The sequence below is a fragment of the Ceratotherium simum genome, chromosome 7 (assembly GCF_057802395.1).
Source record: "Ceratotherium simum simum isolate JZ-2026a chromosome 7, ASM5780239v1, whole genome shotgun sequence".
NCBI lineage: Eukaryota > Metazoa > Chordata > Mammalia > Perissodactyla > Rhinocerotidae > Ceratotherium > Ceratotherium simum.
The window spans coordinates 62,851,334-62,872,184 of NC_141906.1; the positions used below are offsets into that span (position 1 = coordinate 62,851,334).

Consider the following 20,851-nt stretch of genomic DNA (forward strand, 5'->3'; position numbering starts at 1 on the left):
CTGAGCACCTGCTCCAGGTTAAGAACCAAGAACTTTGCCCAGGATTTCTTCATTTTCAGTGATGACTTCTGGGCAGCACCAGCCACGGGTACCACAGACATTAAGAACATCTGTGAGAATCCATGTGCAACCTAGAAGGGAGGTCTCATCCATCTCTAACTTTTAGGCCAACCTTCTGGGTGGAGAAGGGTTGGAGGGCCTGGGGGTCTTTGCTGCAGAGACAGCTACTCTGTCCCCAAGCCCCCACAGTGGAGAAGGTGCCGAGAAGAGGCCAGAGCCTAAGGACACTGCTCCAGCTGGCCCTGTGACTGGCCCACCTCTGACCTCCCCAGGGCTCTCACCTCTGCTGTCAATCTTTAATTAGATGCACTCAGACCTCTGGTAGTCTCTCTGGTTCAAGAGAACTAATCCCCCAGCCCAGAGGTTGGCCCTGGAGGAGCTCTCACCCTTCAAGCATCCATCCACACCCAAGCTCCTTAGAAATGCCCTGGAGACCCTCAGGCAGCACATCGGCCCCCCCCCAATCTGCTCTTAGCAGGGGCAAGGACAGGACAAGCAGCCCCTCCTCCCCTAGAAAGCTGGCTCCTGAAAGAGCTGAGATTCCTGAGCTGCAGAATGGCCCCCACCTCAGACGAGCCAGAACTGGTTCACCAGCAAGCACTGGTTTAGAACATGGAGAGACAGATGCCAGAAGGCAGAAGCCAGAGATCCTAGGGGCCCAAATGACTGAGTTTGGGGAAAATAAGGAAAACTGGAAAAACCAGAAGTAGAAACAGGTTAGAAGAAGCAAGGGGTGCAGAAGGTGAGATCTCAGTGGAGACTCGGGGTGCAGGGGCCGGGCTCTGGCCAGTGTCTGCGCAGGACAGACTGTTGGGACAGAGAGAAGAGGAAGAGGAGGGTGGACTGGGTACATCGGTGCCTGCAACCATCATTTATGGATGCTTCGCTTGATTTTAGTCTCTAAACCTGGGCTCGGCATGGAGACTGAATGTCCCTCACAGCTGCTCCTTCCTGCAATAACAAGACTGACATCACTGTTGTCAGGGAAATGGTGTTTTGATTAAAATCATGTGACAGCTACTTCGTGATTCAATAAACAAATCCTCTGTTAACCCTCGCCTGACAGAGGCCCGTCAGCAGCTCTGTCTGTCATCAGAGAGCAACCCGTGGACTGTCGACTGTCGAGGAGGGCAGTCCCCCCTGGCTAGGAGGGGAGACCACTTGTCTGCCACCACAGGAAGGAGCAGCTGAGTTGACCCAGGGTCGGCAGGGAGTGCAAGGCGGCCACACTGCTCCCTGGCAGGTGTGCATGGGGGCACGTGCGACATCCGGAGCACAGACTGCTCTGCAGACACTAAGGGGCAGTCTCTGAGGGACCAAACAGGCACCCTTCACCAAAAGGAACTGCCTCTTACCCCTTGGTGCCATTCTCTCTTGGAGCAAGTGGCAGACCCAAGCCTGAGGATGTTAATGGCTCGCACAGGGCCCAGAGGCTAGGCCAGAACTGAGGACAGTTCCCAGGGCTCTCAGCAGCTGAGGTTCACTCTGACCCCCTTCAGGCAGATGGGGGAGTGTGCCATGCACCACAGACAGTGAGTGAGGGGTTAAGAAGAATTTCTGGTTTGCAATTGGATGACTTCCTGGATCACTCACTTGGCTGCTGGCCCCTGACATGCAGGGCTCTGCCTGGCAACAGCCAATTCCCTTTCCATTTCACCCTCGGGTCATTTTCCTTAAGTGAAACAAACGCAAGGAAGGCTCCCTGAGTCATGGGGCAGGGGATTTTTCTGGGTTAAATGATCTGCAGCCTCAGAGGCCTAGCACCGCCAGGCATCCATTGCTGGAAAAGACTCCCAAGTAGATATGACAGGGCTGCGGGGTGGTTCACGACCACCTGAAAAATGGAGCTGACAGCACCTACCCTCGGGGTTGTTGGAAGGATTAGGAGAGATCTTGCCAAGTGCTTGACAAGGTGCCTGCACACAATTACCAAGCTCGAGGCTCAAGGAATAGCAGCTAATACTATTTCCACAGCTTGTGGCCATCATGGGGCCACCTACAGACCTGAGCAAGTCTGCCATGAGCAGTCACATCAACTGTTCCATGCTCTGACCAGAGGCATACCATCATTTAATGGCATGGCCAGTTGACCCTGACTTTGTAGGAAAACATAACTCCTTTCTTCCCAAGGAAGTCTGTGGTTTAGGCCTAAAAGTATATAATTATTATTCCTGCTCCTTCGGCCAAGGTCTTCCCTACGGCCAAGTTCTGTGAAACAGACATAAGGACATAAAGGGCTGACCACCCCAGGCATCTGTGAGGGCCCAGGGGCTGGCTGAGGCTGTGAGTGGCACTGTCACCCCAGGACTTCCTCTTGTGCAGCCACTGCAGGAACAGCCCGAAGCTGCCCAAACCAGCCACACCTGACTGCTCAGGCCCTGGGATAACAGTGTGCAGCACTGCAGAAAGGAGAGAACATTCTAAGATGAAAGACTGCAGCTCAGGGCCTGGACAACAGGAAAAAGTTCTCATGACCCGAGTCCACATACAATGAAGGAACAGCCCTGGAGATTTAGAAGGCAAATTTGGATGTTAGAATCTTTACCAAGCAAAGCCACTGGAGCAGGTGAGAATGCCAGTATCTTCTGAATAAACTAAATGCAGCCTGATATCAGCACAAGGCAGCAGAGCCCCTCTGCACTGCTCTTCTGAATGCATTTATGTTCCTCCTAACAAACAGCCCCAGGGCAGTGGCCAGCACCAACCCTGAATGCTCAACTTAAACTTTTGCACACCTTCTCCAGAGTGGCCTCAAATGGGGCTTATAAAACATTCAAACTATTACACAGTAAAATTGACAGAAATGGTTTTTTCCTTGAATAGAAATGACTGACAGGAATTGTAGCAAATAAAAACTGTCTATATTTTGAGAGGTAAGTGGGACTAGCCCGTTTCTATAAGCAAGTCTTCACCAAACCACCGCTGTCCTCTGCATGGGCGTCACTGTCTCAATGGGGGAAGGGAGGCTTCAAACCACAGGACTGATAGAGCTCTGGAAAGCCCACCCCCCTCCTCAGAAAGCATTTCCAGAACGAAGGACAAGAATCAGCAACAGGCTTTAAAAATAGACTCTCTTGGCCCTAAAAACTTGACTGTCTCCTCAGGGAGTTAGAGGTCCTGCGTCTCTGCCTAGCTTGCTGTAGCAACAAGCCATGCCATCTGCCCTCCACCCACCCCTTAGCCCATCGGAGGGGAGGACTCAGGCCAGGTGTCTGTGCACTTACCTTCCCGCTGTCCTCTCCAGGCCCTCTGGATCTCCGGAAGTGGTTCTTGTCAGCCCCAAGGGCGCTGGGCTCTTCACTGTCCTTCACAGGAAAATCTAGCTTCCTCAGCCTCTGGGCTACCACTGGAGATACAGACAGTGGCACCTAACTGCCCCTGACCAGGGTACATCCCGCCTAAGCCCACCTGCGCGTCCTAGCCAGGATGCCCTGCCATTCCAGCACTGCAAGTGGGGAAGCACAGGAACCTAGCAGCATACAAGTCCCCGTGCAGAGAAAGCTGGTTCACCCCAGGACCTTACTGAAGGTGCCTTTCCCTCAAGAGCCATGGAAAGTGCCACCCACTGGGCCTTATGGTGCCAGCTGAGTGCTCCCCTACATCTTGGTCACTGACAGCCTACAGGGCCCCAACCAGACAGAAAAGACCTGACTCCTTTCAAAACTGATAATATCAGTTTAAGAGAAAACTCCAGAGAAAGAAATGACTTGGCTTTTCTACCCAATGAGTAATTAAACTCTCTTCATCCTCCAGAAGATTTCCATCTCAACTGAACATTATGTAATTTCCTGGAAACAGCAGGCTCGTGGAGGCAAACAGGGAATAGTGAGACTATTCTAGGTACAAAAAACGATTGGAGACATGTGAGTGAACAGGAAAGAGGAGCAAGGAACTGGATGGAAACAGGAATATGAGAATCAGAGGGCAACAATTACATAACATCGGACCACAGTCACTCTATCTCCTAAACCAAGGAGCACAAGGTGACAGCTCCTTCTCCCTCCAGTTTTATATCCAAGCAGTGGGGAAATAGGAGGCTGTGAGGTAAGAGTGCCAGGAGGAAGAAGGTGTCAGAGGAATTTAAGCAAGAGGGTAGGACAAGCACCCAACTCGTTTGGCCACCTGCCCTGCCATCCCTAGGGGACAGAACCAATGTGACTTCTACAGGAAAGCACCAGACTTTCAACTCCGTGACAACAGTGATTAATAAGCAAAATGCAACGAGAGCATTGCCATAGCTTAACCATTGGGTCAGGAGTGACATGTTTGTTTCCCCTGGACGTCTAGGCAAGAAGTCTCTTGGATGCTTGGATAAGACAGCTCAAAGGTCAGGCTGCTGTCTCTGTTGAGTCAGGACAAGTTGTCCAGCAAAGACCCCCCAGGGCCTTGCATCACAGTGGCCAAGCTTAGAAACAAGGCCTCGTTACAAACCACACATCAGGGCTGGCCTGGTGGTGTAGCAGTTAAAATTCACGCGCTCAGCTTTGGCAGCCCGGGGTTCACAGGTTCGGATCCCAGGTGCACACCGACACACAGCATGTCAAGCCATGCTGTGGCAGGGTCCCATATAAAGTAGAGGAAGATGAGCACGGATGTTAGCCCAGGGCCAATCTTCCTCAGCAAAAAGGGGAGGATTGGCAACGGATGATAGCTCAGGGCTAATCTTCCTCACAAAGAAAAGAAAAGAAAACAAACAAAACCACACATTAACCTGTTTATTCTTATGAAACAGGATGCGTCTTCAGGTTCATATCTTCTTGGCAGCAGAGAAACAAGATCTGGTCTCAAACTATTGTGAGGGATAATTTTTTCTACGCAAATCGTAGAAAGAAACACCAAGGTGAATTCCATTGTTGACGAGACATTTTTATTGGCTTAAGGTTGCATGTATGTCTTTGCTTCACTTTCCCAATCAACCAGACAACTGATGTAAACTGCCTAGGATGAAAAACTACACAATATATATTCCAGGCAATCATACATATCAAATTTTGGCCAGTGAACATGGATTACTTTTAAAGTCAGAGTGACATTGATAGCTACCATTTGTGTGCTTATTACACAGGGGCTTTGTGCTAAGTGCTTTAGATGGTTTAAAGCCCTTTCTGCCTCACAATAATCCAGGGAGGGTGGAATAATCCAGGGAACTGTTGCCTAAGATAGGGGACTGGAGAAGGGCCACATAAAGCTTGTTTCTTAAGAGCATTAAAATCCTTTTATTGTGTCAATAGGAGAATGAGATGCAGTCCGGTACCTTTGGTGATTTGAGTTCCACGCACGCAACACATCAGAGGACAGATTTCAAAAAGTCATTGAACACACTTTTATTGAGCACCTACTAAGTACACCTAACACTGACCTAGGTGCTGGCGATACAGCAGAAAACAAAACAGACACAAATCCCTGCCCTTACAGAGCTCCTGGAGCATTCTGGTGAAATCAAGATAGGAAAACTAATCCACGGAGAAAATGACCAAGTGATGAGCCAAAGAACAATTCCTCTGAGGAGGAATAAAAGGATTCCCTATTGTTTCAGTCACAAATAGACAATGAAGTCCCTAAGGGGGTCACCCAAAAGACAGGGCCCTGCTGAGCTCCCTGACCCAGGCCTCAGAAAGCAGGGGCTCACTGTCTCCCCTTTACCACAGTCTTAGGGTGGGGGTCAATGCACAGGGCTCCCCAGGGAGTACACAGGGCATTCAAAACCAATGGCATTTCCAGCCCAAGAGTAAAGCAATGGTTGTGCATATTTGTTACAAGAATCAAGACAACAGTCTCTCAAATATGAACTTCAATGAAGAGGAACATAACCTGCAGATAATAAAAAATAAAAAGAACCATGAAACTAAAATTAAAATGTTTACATCATAATAGTTTAAGATATTAAAATGAGAACATAGAAAAGATTTTTGCTTAGGAAAATATTTAATCCTTAGCCCAAAAAGTAATAAAATAGAAACTTAATATAAGATAATTTGGCAGTTTTAAATGCAGGCAGATAATTTCTGACTTAAAATGTTCTGCTTTTCTAAGGTAAGACACACTTGAAAGTATTTGGTCAAACTTGGTTTTATGTAATGGTTTAATGTACAAAGCTTTTTAGGAGTCTTTGGGCCTTCACAGAACAGTACAGGGCTCACTGGGTTTAAAAAAGGTTGTGAATGAAAGAAACAATTTTGAAAACCAAAATGGAAACAAACAACATAGCAAGATGTACTGAGAGAAAAGTAAGCTACAATAAAACCTCATTAATTAAAATGCATTAGGGACAAGGCAAGTTTGATTAGGGGAAAAATGTAAATAAATTTTTTAAAAAATATTTAAATTCTCCATGAATTACATATGTATATATTTCAGGGATAAAGAGTAAACTGAATCTATCTAAAAAAAGATGTGGCCTCATAAAGATCCTCATGGAAGGTATTTTAATATAATTGAGAAGAGTGATTAGTAATTGGCATATCAACTAGTAAAAGGGTGCTTTTTAAAGAGAGCTTTAAAATTGTGTAAGTAGCTCAGACACAACAGGCTTCCTGACATACTACTAATTTACTTCAGCAAACCTTCTTCAGCTAAACTCATTACCTTAAATTCCAGGAAGAATTAATGAGGTTTTACTGTAAAAGTAGAAAAACAAACATTTCAAATGATTAGATTCCAGCATCACCCATACAAAAAAATTAGTAACGAACTTCAGTTTGGAAAGCCACTACTGTAGGATGTAGCAAGGACCAGATGTGCACACAGCTGGAAGCAGAGCCAGGGAAAGAGCAGGAAATGCTCACAGGATTATACCAGCAGTTCCTTTACTCATTAGAAATACAAAACTGCAATCTTACAGTCAAACAGTAGAATCACTGCTTATTGGGAGGCACTAACTTTTAAGTTTCTCAGGGGATGGAGAGAGAAAGTATTTTTGAATGCAGTCACAGTGGAGAGCTGTTGAAATTCAGTTAAGTTTCAACATCACACGTTAGCAGCAAGCTCAATGTCACATGTCTGCACTTCAGGTTTCTCAATGACATGATTACAGTCAAAATCAAGCAAATAAAAACCAAAACAACCAATACATAAACCCTGAGCTTTCACATTCCCTTTCATGTGAGACATTGATGCAGACCATCATTATCCAGGAAAAATGTAGCTTTCACTACAGTTAAATCTTGATGTGTCTTCCAAATAGAGTGTTTATAAAACAAGTTACTCTAAACCATGTACATTTAACTTTGGAATGATGGAGAGACACAGATATATGTAAACATCAAGAGAATCACTCCACCCCACGTCTGGGTCCAAACCCCTCCACACTTGGTCAAGAATATTAAGTGGCTGGGGCCTGATTAAACAGTGAGGATGCAGGTGCCCAGACAGTGCCAGATAAATCATTAGGAGACAATCAAGAAATGACTGTATCAAGTGTCAGGAATTCATCACAAATAACAAGAATGGTTCTAAATATTATTATCCCAACAAGGAAGACAAGTAAAAAACAATCCCATTTCATTTTTAGAAAGAATCGAGTCATTGAAATTTGATTTCTTGTTGTTGTTGCCATTTGCTTGGATGAGGTCTTGAAGGTTTTCCATTTTTTCTCCACCCAGTTTAAGAATACACTGACTAGAAATCTGTGATAAGAATTTAGTAAAGTCTTTTCCCTCCTGTTCCTCATTATGCCAACGCAAGCACTGGAAAATTCCAAACAAAATCAAGTTAGTGGTACAGAAAGTTCATGAACTATCTATGTGACTATTAAGCACGAGAACAATGATCCAAAAGCATAAGACTATGAACTTCTTACTGTGGTCAGTTTCTTTATACTCTGCCAGGCTAATCAAAAGCTAAACTTTAAAAACTGATTAAAATTCAAATGAAAAACTGTTCTTCCAGTAAGAATCATATTTCTACCTGCCCTAGACATGGAACTGAGATAATGGCCTGCTCAGTGGTGGGCCAAGAAGGTTCTCCCAAACAGGGAACAAGCATTCCAGGAGCTCACCACCCTCCCTGTCTCCCATATGCTTATCGCCTTGCCACTTAACGTCACTCACACCCTCTTAACCCGAGCAAAAGCTGCAGGCAAAAAACAGAAAGACATACCACTTATAGCTTCCTGTGCAAAGTATTTGACATCCACGTCTTCGTCTTGGCCTAACTTCTGTAGTATCGGCTTAACTTCCTCCTGCAAAGCCCTAAAATCCAACAGTATTATCTGTGAAAGGCAGTCTTCTGGACCAGAGAAATGCTTTATGGTATATCTGCTCTATGGTAATTTTTAAAGTTTAAAATAAAAATGTTCTTTAAAACACCTACAATATAAACTTGACAAGTACTAAATAATTTCTAAAGTTCTCAGCAGAATTAGTTTCAGGCAATGATCTACCCATATACAGAGTTTAAATATAAAAGTTAGAGTGGACACCCTCAAAAATGGTTGTTAAATTACTTTATTATTTTCTTTATACAAACCCACATCTTAGGTAAAGTGAAAATCATTCAATTTAATTTTAGCTATTAATCCCCACTATAAGGTAAAAACTTGAATCTAATTTTAAAACAATAATAATACTAAAATCTTACTCAGTATCTAGAATTGGTCCAATTTTCTGTAGAGATTTGGCCACGTTAAAACGGACGTTTGCTACTTGGTCTCCTGCCATTTTCAATACAATGGGCAGCATCTGCTTAGTGGTTATTTCTTGACCACAGGCTTCAGACAGCGCCTAGAAAAAGAAATAAAATGGCACATTTAAAACTCCTTTATTTTTTAAAATATCCCCAAATCTAAAGAGACAAATTAATATTTAATAAGAAAGTAACTGACCAATAGGAAAATGTTTCTAGTTTGAGCATCTGAATAAGGGACATATGAGGTAGCATTCAAAAAATCCCAGAATTAGGACTGGAAGAATTAACATAGTTAAAATGTCCATACTTCCTAAAGCAATCTACAGATTCAATACAATCCCTATATCAAAGTTCCAACAACATTCTTCACAGAATTAGAACAAAGAATCCTAAAATTTATATGGAAAAACAAAAGACCCCAAATAGCCAAAGGAATCCTGAGAAAAAAGAACAAAGCTGTAGGTATCAAACTCCCTGACTTCAAAATATACTACAAAGCGACAGTAACCAAAACAGCATGGTACTGGCACAAAAACAGACACACAGATCAATGGAACAGAAGAGAGAGCACAGAAATAAACCCACACATCTACGGACAGCTAATTTTCTACAAGGGAGCCAAGAACATACAATGGAGAAAGGAAAGTCTCTTCAATAAATGGTGTTGGGAAAACTGGACAGCCACACGCAAAAAAATGAAAGTAGACCATTATCTTACACCATACACAAAAATTAACTCAAAATGGATTAAAGACTTGAATGTAAGACATGAAACTATGAAACTTCTGGAAGAAAACATAGGCAGTATGCTCTTTGACATCGGTCGTAGCAAGATATTTTCAAGTACCATGTCTGACCGGGCAAGAGAAACAATAGAAAAAATAAACAAATGGGACTACATCAAACTAAAAAGCTTCTGCACAGCAAAGGAAACCATCAACAAAACAAAAAGACAACCTAACAACTGGGAGAAGATATTTGCAAACCATACATCTGATAAGGGGTTAATCTCCAAAATATATAAAGAACTTATACATCAACAACAAAAAAACTACCAACCCAATTAAAAAATGGGCAAAAGACCTGAACAAACATTTCTCCAAAGAAGATATACAGATGGCCAACAGGCACATGAAAAAATGTTCAACATCATTAACTATCAAGGAAATGCAAATCAAAACTACAATATCACCTCACTCCCTTCAGAACGGCTATAATTTACAAGACAGGAAACAACAATTGTTGGAGAGGATGTGGAGAGAAGGGAACTCTCATGCACTGCTGGTGGGAGTGCAAACTGGTGCAGCCACTATGGAAAACAGTATGAGATTCCTCAAAAAATTAAGGGTAGAACTATCATATGATCCAGCTATTCCACTGCTAGGTGTTTATCCAAAGAACATGAAAACACACATGCATACAGATACATGCACCCCTGTGTTCACTGCAGCATTATTCACAATAGCCAAGACGTGGAAGCAACCTAAGTGCCCATCAATGGATGAATGGATAAAGATGTGGTATATATACACAATGGAATACCACTCAGCCATAAGAAATGATGAAATCCAGCCATTTGTGACAACATGGATAGACACTGAGGGTATTATGCTAAGCAAAATAAGTCAGAGGGAGAAGATCAAATACCATATGATATCACTCATAAGTAGAAGATAAAAACAACAACAAACACACACAGAGAGAGGGACTGGACTGGTGGTTACCAGAGGTGAAGGGGGGAGGGAGGAGGGTGAAAGGGATGATTAGGCACATGTGTGTGGTGACAGATTGTAATTAGTCTTGGGGGGTGAACATGATGTAATCTACGTAGAAATAGAAGTATAATGATGTACACCTGAAATTTATATGATGTTATAAACCAATGTTACTGCAATAAAAAAAAAAAATCCCAGAATTAGACCCGAATTCACAACTGACTTGACTACTGTAGATTTTAACATGAAATTAAAAAATTGGCATTTTTCTCTCATCTTCCAACTATCCAAATTAATCAGTATAAGAAATATATTCCAAACAGAAGACAATACACACAGAATTCAGAAATACTGTCCTGAATAATTGCTTTAACACCTGAGCTTAGCAATAATAGCTATGTAATACTTACATTAATGCAGAACAAAGTGGTCATTCTATGCAAGTAATTAGGATCATTTGCCATCACTAACACTTTGGGAACGATGGTATTCTGGGCCCACTCTGTACCAAACTTCTGAACTAGTTTCATGAGGTTGCTGGTGGCAGCTTCACGGATGGCATATACTGCAGAAGAGGTGAAGAACTTATTGTCATGCTGTTTACATTATAAGCACAACATAGTTTACTTACATCATCATCAAAGGTGGACCAAAACCAAAACTCTGCAACACACTCCAAATTTAGTCATACTGCAATGGAAACATGCTCAGCTACGACTCATAATATACTGATTTGGTCTTATTATAGTTTCAAAATGTATAATATGTCCCAGGAAAAAGGAGGAGCTCATTATAGGCATCATTAATTAACAAATATGAGTGCCTACTATGTGCTATGTGTTACAGAAAGAATAAAAGATACTTCCCCTCAAAGATCATACACTTTATCAGAGAAATGAAAGCTGATGCACTCCAACAAGTCACATGGTACAAGACTCCTTATCGTGAAGTAGGAAATTGTGTAGTAAAGAACAATTTTAGGAGTTTAGAGAAGAGACAATAACGGAGGTCCGGGAAGGCTTCAGGAAAGAGAGGACTTGTACTGGGCCTCAAAGATTAGGGAGAATTTGTGTAAGTAGAGAGAAGAGCGGAATTCCTGGAAAGGGCAAAAAAATTTACCTAACACCCAAAGGAGAAAACTGAAACCCGTGGGACTGCGAGGTTGGACAGTCAGGGTAGATCAGGAACACAGAGCATCTTGAAAGCTAAAGTTAGACTTTGTAAGAAAAACACTGACGGGTTTTTAAAGCAAAGTTGTGACCCAATGACCAACGTGGTATTTTAGCAAGATTATTCTAGCAGCGGCAAGAACAGCTGAGAAGAGACAGACAGCGAGGAGCTCGTTCAGAGGTCACTGTGGTCATCTACACAATACCAAATAAAAACTTCAGACCAACTTGCCTCTTTTCCCTTAAAAATGTTTGTTGAGAAAACATGTCAAATGTCCTCTGTGAATAAATGTGCCTGCTTTAACATCTAATAATTCCCTATAAGATCATTTATCAAAGACATCATAAATCTGGATAGTAAAGGCCTGAGTTACTATCTTCTCAACAACTAGTTGATATATAGAGCACTGATCAAAGACAGGCCTGTATTCACACGCCCAACATGACTCAAAATTTGGGCTTAGGTAATAAATCTGGGTAGTGGGTACTGATTTCTTATTTTACTCCTCTCACCAGGTAGGCCCCACATTCCTAGGTGATAGGATGGGCAAGAAAAGCTATCCAAGCCACAGCCCTGATTCTGGACAATTTATACAAGGCTTCCGGACAGGAAATACCCAACTCTTTCCACTTCATAGATCCTTTTGGGCAGTGCCACTGATGAGAACAGCAAAATAGTATGGTCAAGGAACTATATAACTTATTACCAACACGCAAGGTGACCAAAGTCTACAGAAGCATCCTGTCAGCAATATCCAGCAGCACTCTCTAAGAAGCAAGCTCAAGTCAACTGTTTTACCCATAATACAAATTTCCTCCCTTCACATTCATGATCTTTGTCTTTGGCACAATCTCCTCCCCACTTCCTCCCCCTAAAGTGGAGCTAGCTAGAACTTATGTGTCTTCTCCTCTAATTCTCTTTGTTAATTTGCTTGAGATTTTTCTCATCCTAATGCCATTATCATAGGAAGGGATCTCACTGCCAGAGTAACCAGAGACGGAGCACACACTTGCTCCGCCTTAACCCAAGCCTTAACTGCACTCCACTCTACTTGGCCAGATGCCTACTATGTTCTTGGCTCCTCTCAATTTTGCTGCCAAAGAATGCAAACCATTCCACAGTTCTGCCTGTTTTCTTTCCTTGTTTTGTCTCTTTCCCTCTTTCCTTCTCCGCTCAAGGTCTGGCTGACTTGCAAGGTTCCTCTGAATGTCTAACATACTCTGTGTGCTCACTAACTTTGGTACTTTTTCCTTTCTCCTATAAAAAATAAATTCTCCTTCTAAATTCCTCCCTTTGATCAATACCATCTGCTCAACCATGGGAAGAGGGGTGAGTGATACTTTCTTCTTTATACTTCTCGAGATTTTTCACAATATTCTTTTAGTAGTTTAATAACTAGGAAAAAAGTTTCAAAAAATTTAATTGATCAGTGATCTCTACATAGCAGTTATCCAGAATGCAAAAACAAAACAAAACAACAAAAAACCCTCATGAGTATGGAACAATTTCAGAGGTGACATTTCATTGGTTCAAAGAATGCTCGCAATGCCCACTTCAGTATGCTGTTGCAGAAAAAGAAACAAGGGTCTCTCTTGCTCCCAAATTGGAAGAAAAAAAATCAGAGAAAAGAGGAAGAACTTGCATAGACAGAGCAATCCTACATAGAAAGGATGTCAGGAATTTAATTCTTCGTGGAACATCAGAACTTTACAAGTTCCTGAAAATAAATCTAGAATCCCAGCTTTCCAACAAAGTACAGAATGATCTGCTGGGACATGTCATTCCCACTAATATTAAATATGCATCAGAAATAATATAAACAGCTTTTTTTTTGGTAAGGAAGATCAGCCCTGAGCTAACATCCATGCCAATCCTCCTCTTTTTTTGCTGAGGAAGACTGGCTCTGAGCTAACATCTATTGCCAATCCTCCTCCTTTTTTTTTTTTTCCCTTTTTCTCCCCAAAGCCCCAGCAGATAGTTGTATGTCATGGTTGCACATCCTTCTAGTTGCTGTATGTGGGACGTGGCCTCAGCATGGCCGGACAAGCGGTGCGTCGGTGCGCGCCCGGGATCCAAACCCAGGCCGCCAGTAGTGGAGTGCGCACACTTAACCACTACACCACGGGGCCGGCCCCTATAAACACTTTTTTTCTAAAAAAAGAGGAATTTCTTTCCTCTTTTCTTGCCAAACTTAAGTTTTATTTAAAAAGAAAAAAAAATTAGGCCATAAAAGGTAACTTTAGAGGACAAGAAAAAAAGAAAGTCTTCACAATCTAGTTTGAAAACACTGACATTATCTATATATCTTTACAAGATTTGCACATTTTTTCACACCCCTCTTCACATTCTTAACTATATGATCCAAATATGCCCTTAACAAAACTACCTATGTGTACAAGCAGACACAAATATCCCCACTCCTCCCAAATATCCAGGCATAAGCACCCAGATGAACAGAGATACACTCAATACATAAAGTATATGTAAGACGCCTTGGAACTGAAACAAGATGCCTATCATATTGACCAAAATATGGAACTGAAGCTCAAAGAACATCATGTGATAAGCCCCCAGGGCCCTCATCTGAACAGGCCTCAGACTACATTGAAGCTGCCAGCTCTGGCCATGGGGCCTGGCACTGGACCTCACTGGTCCAGAGGGTACTCCTCCCACCCATCAGTGCCTGACAGACAAGAGGAGATACAGAGACCTGAGACCTCGTCAAACACGTAACTACAGGCCGACCGGGTGGTGTAGCAGTTAAGTGCGCTCGCTCCGCTTCGGCGGCCTGGGGTTCACAGGTTCGAACCCAGGCGCACACCAATGTACCACTTGTCAAGCCATGCTGTGGCAGCGTGCCATATAAAGTTGAGGACGATGGGCACGGATGTTAGCCCGGGGCCAATAGTCCTCAGCAAAAAGAGGAGGATTGGCATCGGATGTTAGCTCAGGGCTAATCTTCCTCACCAAAAAAACAAAAACCAAAAAACAAAAAAAAACACATAACTGCTAACAAGTTAACATATGAAGTGGTTTTATATAAAACATCAATTGTCTTATATTTTTGATAAGCAGCAGTACCAGCTTTCATTTGTAACACTGTGGCACTGGAAGAAAAAGATTCTGTGATTGTTGAAGTGAATTATGTCATAAATGCAAAGAGAAAATAAAATATTTTAAAAACCTACTTTCTAAACTCTGTCCCATCTGACCCTGCCCTGAGCTCGCAGCTCGCCCTCTCCTAGCGTGAAGGCAGCAGCAGCCAGGGTGTGGGCAGTAACCCTGCCTTTCACCATAACCAGAAATCTGGGCACTCTCTGTCCTAGGGTACAGCTGACGTCTTCCACTCCTAGACTCCTTTACTGTACCAATGTATACCTCTTTCTCTATGTCACCTCAAAGAACCCAAGTAGCCATTTTGTCCCCCTAGGCCTTTCATCTGATTCCAACCCCTGTCCAACCCAGTCTATAGTGGCTGAAGACACCAGTGACATCATGGTCGACCAAAAGAACTTGGGATAAGAAAGGAACAGGTATACATATAAAAGAGATAGTCTGAAAATAATGTAATAGAATGAGTAAGAAACAAGGCAGAGATTGTTTAATGGAGAAAATAAAATTTAAGATTGAAAAAAATAGAAATGTCAAATTTGTGTTCAGAGGAAGCTAACTGGACCTTAATCAAAGCCTTTCTTCATCCCTACATTGGTAAGGCAAAATATCTGATCAGATTAGGATTCCTTTCTAAAAAGAAAATATAAGAACAAAATGAGATATATGCAAAAACATGAGCCTTCCATTAATAATCTGTTTTTAATTTATTTACTTACCATGGTCCACAAGCCAGGCCATACATAAAGAATTCAGCTTTTCATCAAAGAATTCCACACCCTATGGATATAGAAGATTCCATTCATATACATCGCCAAAGTTTAGAAATCAAGATGGTCTATTTATATTACACCAAAGTGATCTGAAAGCTAAAAAAACTTTGATTTCCAAATAAGCTGAATTCATGAACCAGCCAGAAAAGGAATACCATGGGATCTGATTTACAACTATAAATCTATTTTATTGGATAGAAATCTCAAAGAAAAGCGTAAGTGAGATGGCCCAGGCCCTGCTAAGTGGAAGAGAATAGGGTGGCCAGGAGCCAGACACCGTACTGCAGATGAGTAGGAAGAATGCAGTGTGGACAGTCTGCCAAGCAATCTCTAGATTATTTGTAAAAATGAATTACCCAAGAAAATACCTGTCAATAATATTAATTTTCTAATTTTTTCCCTTTTTGGTTAATATCATAATATATCCTTAAAGATGAAGAAACTGACATTAAGAAATAGTGATACTCCCAATTAAAGACAGTATTTCTGGGATGGGAGAAAGCAGAGGAGGGAGAATAAAGCAGGCACAAGAGTACCGGTGAAGTGGCCCTAGCACAGAGTTACGGGGAAACCGTCCTGGCTCTCCGAGCTCTGCTCTTCCTGTCAACGGGTGGCCACTCCAGCACAGGCTGGGAACAGGCTCCTGGCGCTGATTTACACAGACCTGTCTCTGTGGGATTTTGTACCATGTGGGAGAATGCTGTGATATATGCTTTCCTAGTGCCTCCCTTTTGAGGTCTACATGTTTATAGTCATTTGCTTCTTTGGATACTAAGAAGTTTCTGACCAGTGATTATATATTTTAAATAAAGAGATGTAATATAGTTTCAGTATTTTGAAAACAGTGATTTATTTAATAAGATAAAACAGCTTTATAATAATATATCATCAACTGGTTTTAGCATATTGATTACCACATCAACTCTCAAAGATTTCTTTTTCATTTCAGGTTGTGGATTTTTCTTGAGTCTTAGTTAACTTTTATTTCCTGATTTTTGTGGTTTAACTTTACATTTACTTACCATGGTCCATAAGTCAGGCCATACATAAAGTCTTGAAAGAATTTTATATATTGACTACCTAATATAAAAATCTTTACAGACAAAAAAAATTATGATAAAATATATAATACTAACAAGAAGTTGAAGCTGTATCACAAAATGTTCATGACTGATGCATGTCACCCCTGCTAGACAAATACGAGTTAGCCAAAGTCATCATCTGCCTTGCTTCCATACTCCTCCATAGAGCTACCAACCTTTGCAGCCTTTCCAAGTCTAGGAATAGCAGAGGTTAAAAGAAATGGTACTAAAATTCACCCTCTCCTCTGGGCAGTTGTTCCAGTCTTTAGCAAACCAGTTAGCCACTGCTGCTTTCCACTCTGGAGAGTGATCCATGACAGTCACCAGTGAAGAACAAAAGAAGACTTAGTACTTGGGAGTGACGGAGGAAAGAAAGGTGACAAGATCACTTCACCTGACCCTATTAGCTATATACTGATATCTCTGGCATCCATTTTGAAGAATGGGACACTTCAAATTTTATAAAATATATGATGCCACCAACATGCACAAGCCGCACTTCATAAACTTTATATACCAAAATTAGCAATACAAATTCAGTGGTCCAAGAAAAGAAAAAAATAAATCCCACATGCTGGGATCTGAAAGGAATGGAAGCGGGGGCGAAAGAGTGGGGAAACAAAACTGAGTAACGTGAGCTGTAAACTGACATGATATTATGAGCTTTCTCAACAAATATTCAGGTAGCCATTTACTCAACAATCAACAAATGTGAAGTGCCTGCACAATGCCAGGCACTATGCAGGCTCTAGAAATACAACAATGAACACAGGCCCTGCCCTAAAAGATCACTTGTCTATCTCGCCAACTAGATGTTAACAGACGGTTACAATACACTGTAATAAGTGCTACCAACAGGGTGAGGGGATATCAGACTTAGAACTGTCTAGGACACCTACAGAAAAAGAAAGGAAAAGATGTGGCTATAAAATCCAGCATTGAAATTTTAATTAACATGGTATTAGCTAGAGTAAAACTAATCATGAAACTCAAACAGTAACAGATAATGTGATAATGTGGACTTTGGCCAAAATCCTAGCATTACAAACTTTAATACTGCTTTTTTATAGGGTGATTCCTCTTTAATACTGCTTTTTTATAGGGTGATTCCTCAACTCCCTCTAACCACTATGTAGGAAAAGTGGTAACTAGGGACATTTTGCTCAGAATACAGGCAAACAGGGAAGCTGCCGTGAGCAAAAATCAAAGCTGACCTATCTCTAAACCATACTCTCTCTTCCTCTCAGTTAACTATTCTGTAATCCATGTTACATATATCAAGAAACTGATTATATTCTTCTATGGCTTTGCTTTTAGGTGGTAATGAGGTGAAAAGTCTTTCTATAGTACCTTTTTATTAGAAGTTAATGCACTAATGAAAATAAAAACCATCCCACCAGCAACTAGGACAGACCATACTTTCACGTGTCTAAATGAACACAATCATAAGAGCTACCTGGGCCTCCTACTTGCCATGGTAAATCTGCTCCATTATTTGATGCTATCCTTCAGTTTATGGAGCACACATACTCACCAGCTGGCCCGCCAGCAGTGGCATATACTCAATAATGGCCAGCCGGACCCTCCACTTGGCATCTTCAGCCAGCTCCACTATGGCAGGAAGGAGAGACTGAGAGAGCTGACGGATTCCAATCACTTCATTTACACAATCCAAATTGGAGATGATATTCAAACGAACTTCAGGACACTGCAAGTACACAAGCCCCAAAAGAACACATAAAAATCAAGTTCTTTGACCTATATTCTCCTATTGTCAAGATGAGGTAAAAATTGCTAAATAAATTTTAAAATAAGGAAGTATTCACTCAGGTGAAAAAAACTATAGTCTTGGAAGAAATACTTAAAACTGAGTACACAAATAATTCAAAGCACACAAATGTAACTGATCTTAACCAGAATTTTCCATGAAAAGTCTACAGGACAGTAAAGAGAACAGGCTCTGGAATCAAATTACATGCATTCAAATCCCAGATCTGCCATTGCTGAGACCTTGAGTGAGTTATTTTATCTCTGCGCCTCAGCTTCTTCATCTGTAAAATGGGGATAATAAGACCCACCTCCTAAGATCGTTGTGAGGATTACATGTAACAATACATGCAAAGCATTTATGAACGTGCCTGGCACACAGTATTACTCAATAAATGTTAGTTATCGTTATAATTTTGATATTATTATATTTAAAATTAAATGAAAGAAACTTTTTAAACAAAGATACATGAAGTTTGAAGAGAAGAAACCAGCGCATGTAAGCAGAAATCAGGCAGAGAGGATGAACAGATATTTTTAAGTCTATAAGAATGGTTCCTTGTGCCCATTTTCTGGGGACTTGTAATCTCACACCCAAACACAAGGACTGTCATTGGTTTAAAATAAGTTACTTTTTAAAATCCCTTCATCCCTATTTTGTGTTCTATTTTAGTGAAACCCCAAACCAAAACCAAACCAAATCACTGACTATCAAAGACAACAGAATTTACAGCCAGACTCACCTCATCCTTTAACTGAGCTAAAAAAAGAGGTAGAAGATGTTCAATGGTATTCTCTTTGCCCAAAATGGTAGACAATCCCATAATTACAGAAGCTAGAGCTGATTTGACATGTTGATTTGTATCAGATACTAATTCCTAAAATAAAATCAAAATTAAACGTCTTTCTTTTTTGCAAGACAACAGAAACTTCCATACCATTTCCCAAGGCATTTAAAAAGACAGTATTAATTCAATATTGATTAGTTGATGTTTCCTCAGACCATTAAGTCAGATGACATAAACCTATGCACCAAAGAGTATTTTACAATTATAAAGCACTAATAAGTGATAAATAACAATGGCACACATTAACATATCTGTCCCATTCATCTCTTGTCCACATTTAAACTCAAAGAGCTTTAAGGTAAACAAACAAAAAATTGAGGTAAGATTTACCTTCATATAGGGCAGAGTGAAACAAAATATAAACTAAAGTTAGGCTTACCTTTATATAGGGCAGAATTTGATTCATAATTATGGTCTCTCTACCTTCACTGGGCAAGTTCTCACAAAGTTCTAAAAGAGATAAATAGAAAAAAATAGTGCTTACATAGAGCCATTTACAAGAAGCCAAATAAAGAAATTTAACCAGGTTTATCAACAGCTTCAAGTTAAATCAAATCATACGTTTAACAAAATAAGCTCCAAGGACGACAAATGGCTCTTACTCTAAGTGTACTTTTTCGTCAATCTATATGCCATTGTGTATCACACCAATCCAATCTGAAAAGACTTTTTTTTTATTTTTTACTTTTTACAGAAACAGGATAAAATGGCTGTTTGGTTTTAAATATAAAGGGAGGAGCTTTATATGACAATGTAACATTTTTACACATTGAAATAATTTCTACGTATTTGAAAACATATTCTATAACAAAAAACATGCAAAATTCACTGACATAAAAAATGCACCAAAATGAATGACATGCTGCAACATCAACTGAACTCCCTAACCTTTGACTTTGTGGGCAGCAGCTGCTCGGACTTCAGCTTCACAGTCTTTAAGTAGGTTCTGAAAGGCGGGGATGAGGTCATTTAGGGTGATTTTAGGACCCACAGCTTTCTGGAGCTATAAAAGAATTCGTACAGGTTTTGATGTATGCTAACAAAATAATTAATGTGAACAAAACAAAACAGTGTAATCTTCATGTATATGTTCTAGCCACAAGCACTTCCAATTCAGAAGAATTAATTCAAAAACTTTTGGCACAAAAACAAATCTGTGGGTTTTTGTGTTTTCTTTCTTTAGAAAGTATCAGTGCAATAATTTTACCTCTGAAAATTTGTCAGCTACCATATAGCGAACTCGCCAAGATTTATCTTCCGCTGCTTGTCGAAGGGTAGGCATCACCAAAGCCTCAAGGTCATCCTGAGAGAGTAACTGGGCAATACTGACACAGGCTTCCACAGCTAGGAGACGCACTGAATCCTAAAGGAAGAAAATTTCTCTCTGTTAGTCAGACAATATTTACTGAGCGCCATGGGGCAGTGTGTGTGGTGTGGGCCCGTGCTGTGGGTGTCGTTTAAAAACAGCAACAACTACACTATATGCAGTTTCATGTCTTTATGTCTTGAAATAGCTGCTCCCGTTGCCTCAAATGGCATGTGAAAGCCATAAAGGTACAAAACGACTTTGTTCTGAAAGTGAACAGCAAAGTAATTACGTTGGCTAGAGTGCAGTTTTTATTAAGGAAGATGAAATGCAAATGTAAAGATAAAGGAACAAAAGAGAACATTTTAATGATGTCGTCAAAACCTCACTGTAA

General features: G+C 41.1%; 1 protein-coding gene across 1 annotated transcript in view; it reads right to left on the reverse strand.

Moving 5' to 3' along the window:
* PPP2R1B (protein phosphatase 2 scaffold subunit Abeta) overlaps positions 1-20,851 on the reverse strand; it is a 37,833-nt gene that overhangs the window by 6,645 nt on the left and 10,337 nt on the right. Inside the window, 10 exon segments of the mRNA XM_087433684.1 lie at positions 3,285-3,406; positions 8,158-8,249; positions 8,638-8,780; positions 10,811-10,965; positions 15,401-15,461; positions 18,071-18,244; positions 19,047-19,181; positions 19,531-19,601; positions 20,040-20,154; positions 20,359-20,514. Of these exon segments, the coding sequence (XP_087289810.1) occupies positions 3,285-3,406; positions 8,158-8,249; positions 8,638-8,780; positions 10,811-10,965; positions 15,401-15,461; positions 18,071-18,244; positions 19,047-19,181; positions 19,531-19,601; positions 20,040-20,154; positions 20,359-20,514 (1,224 nt within the window).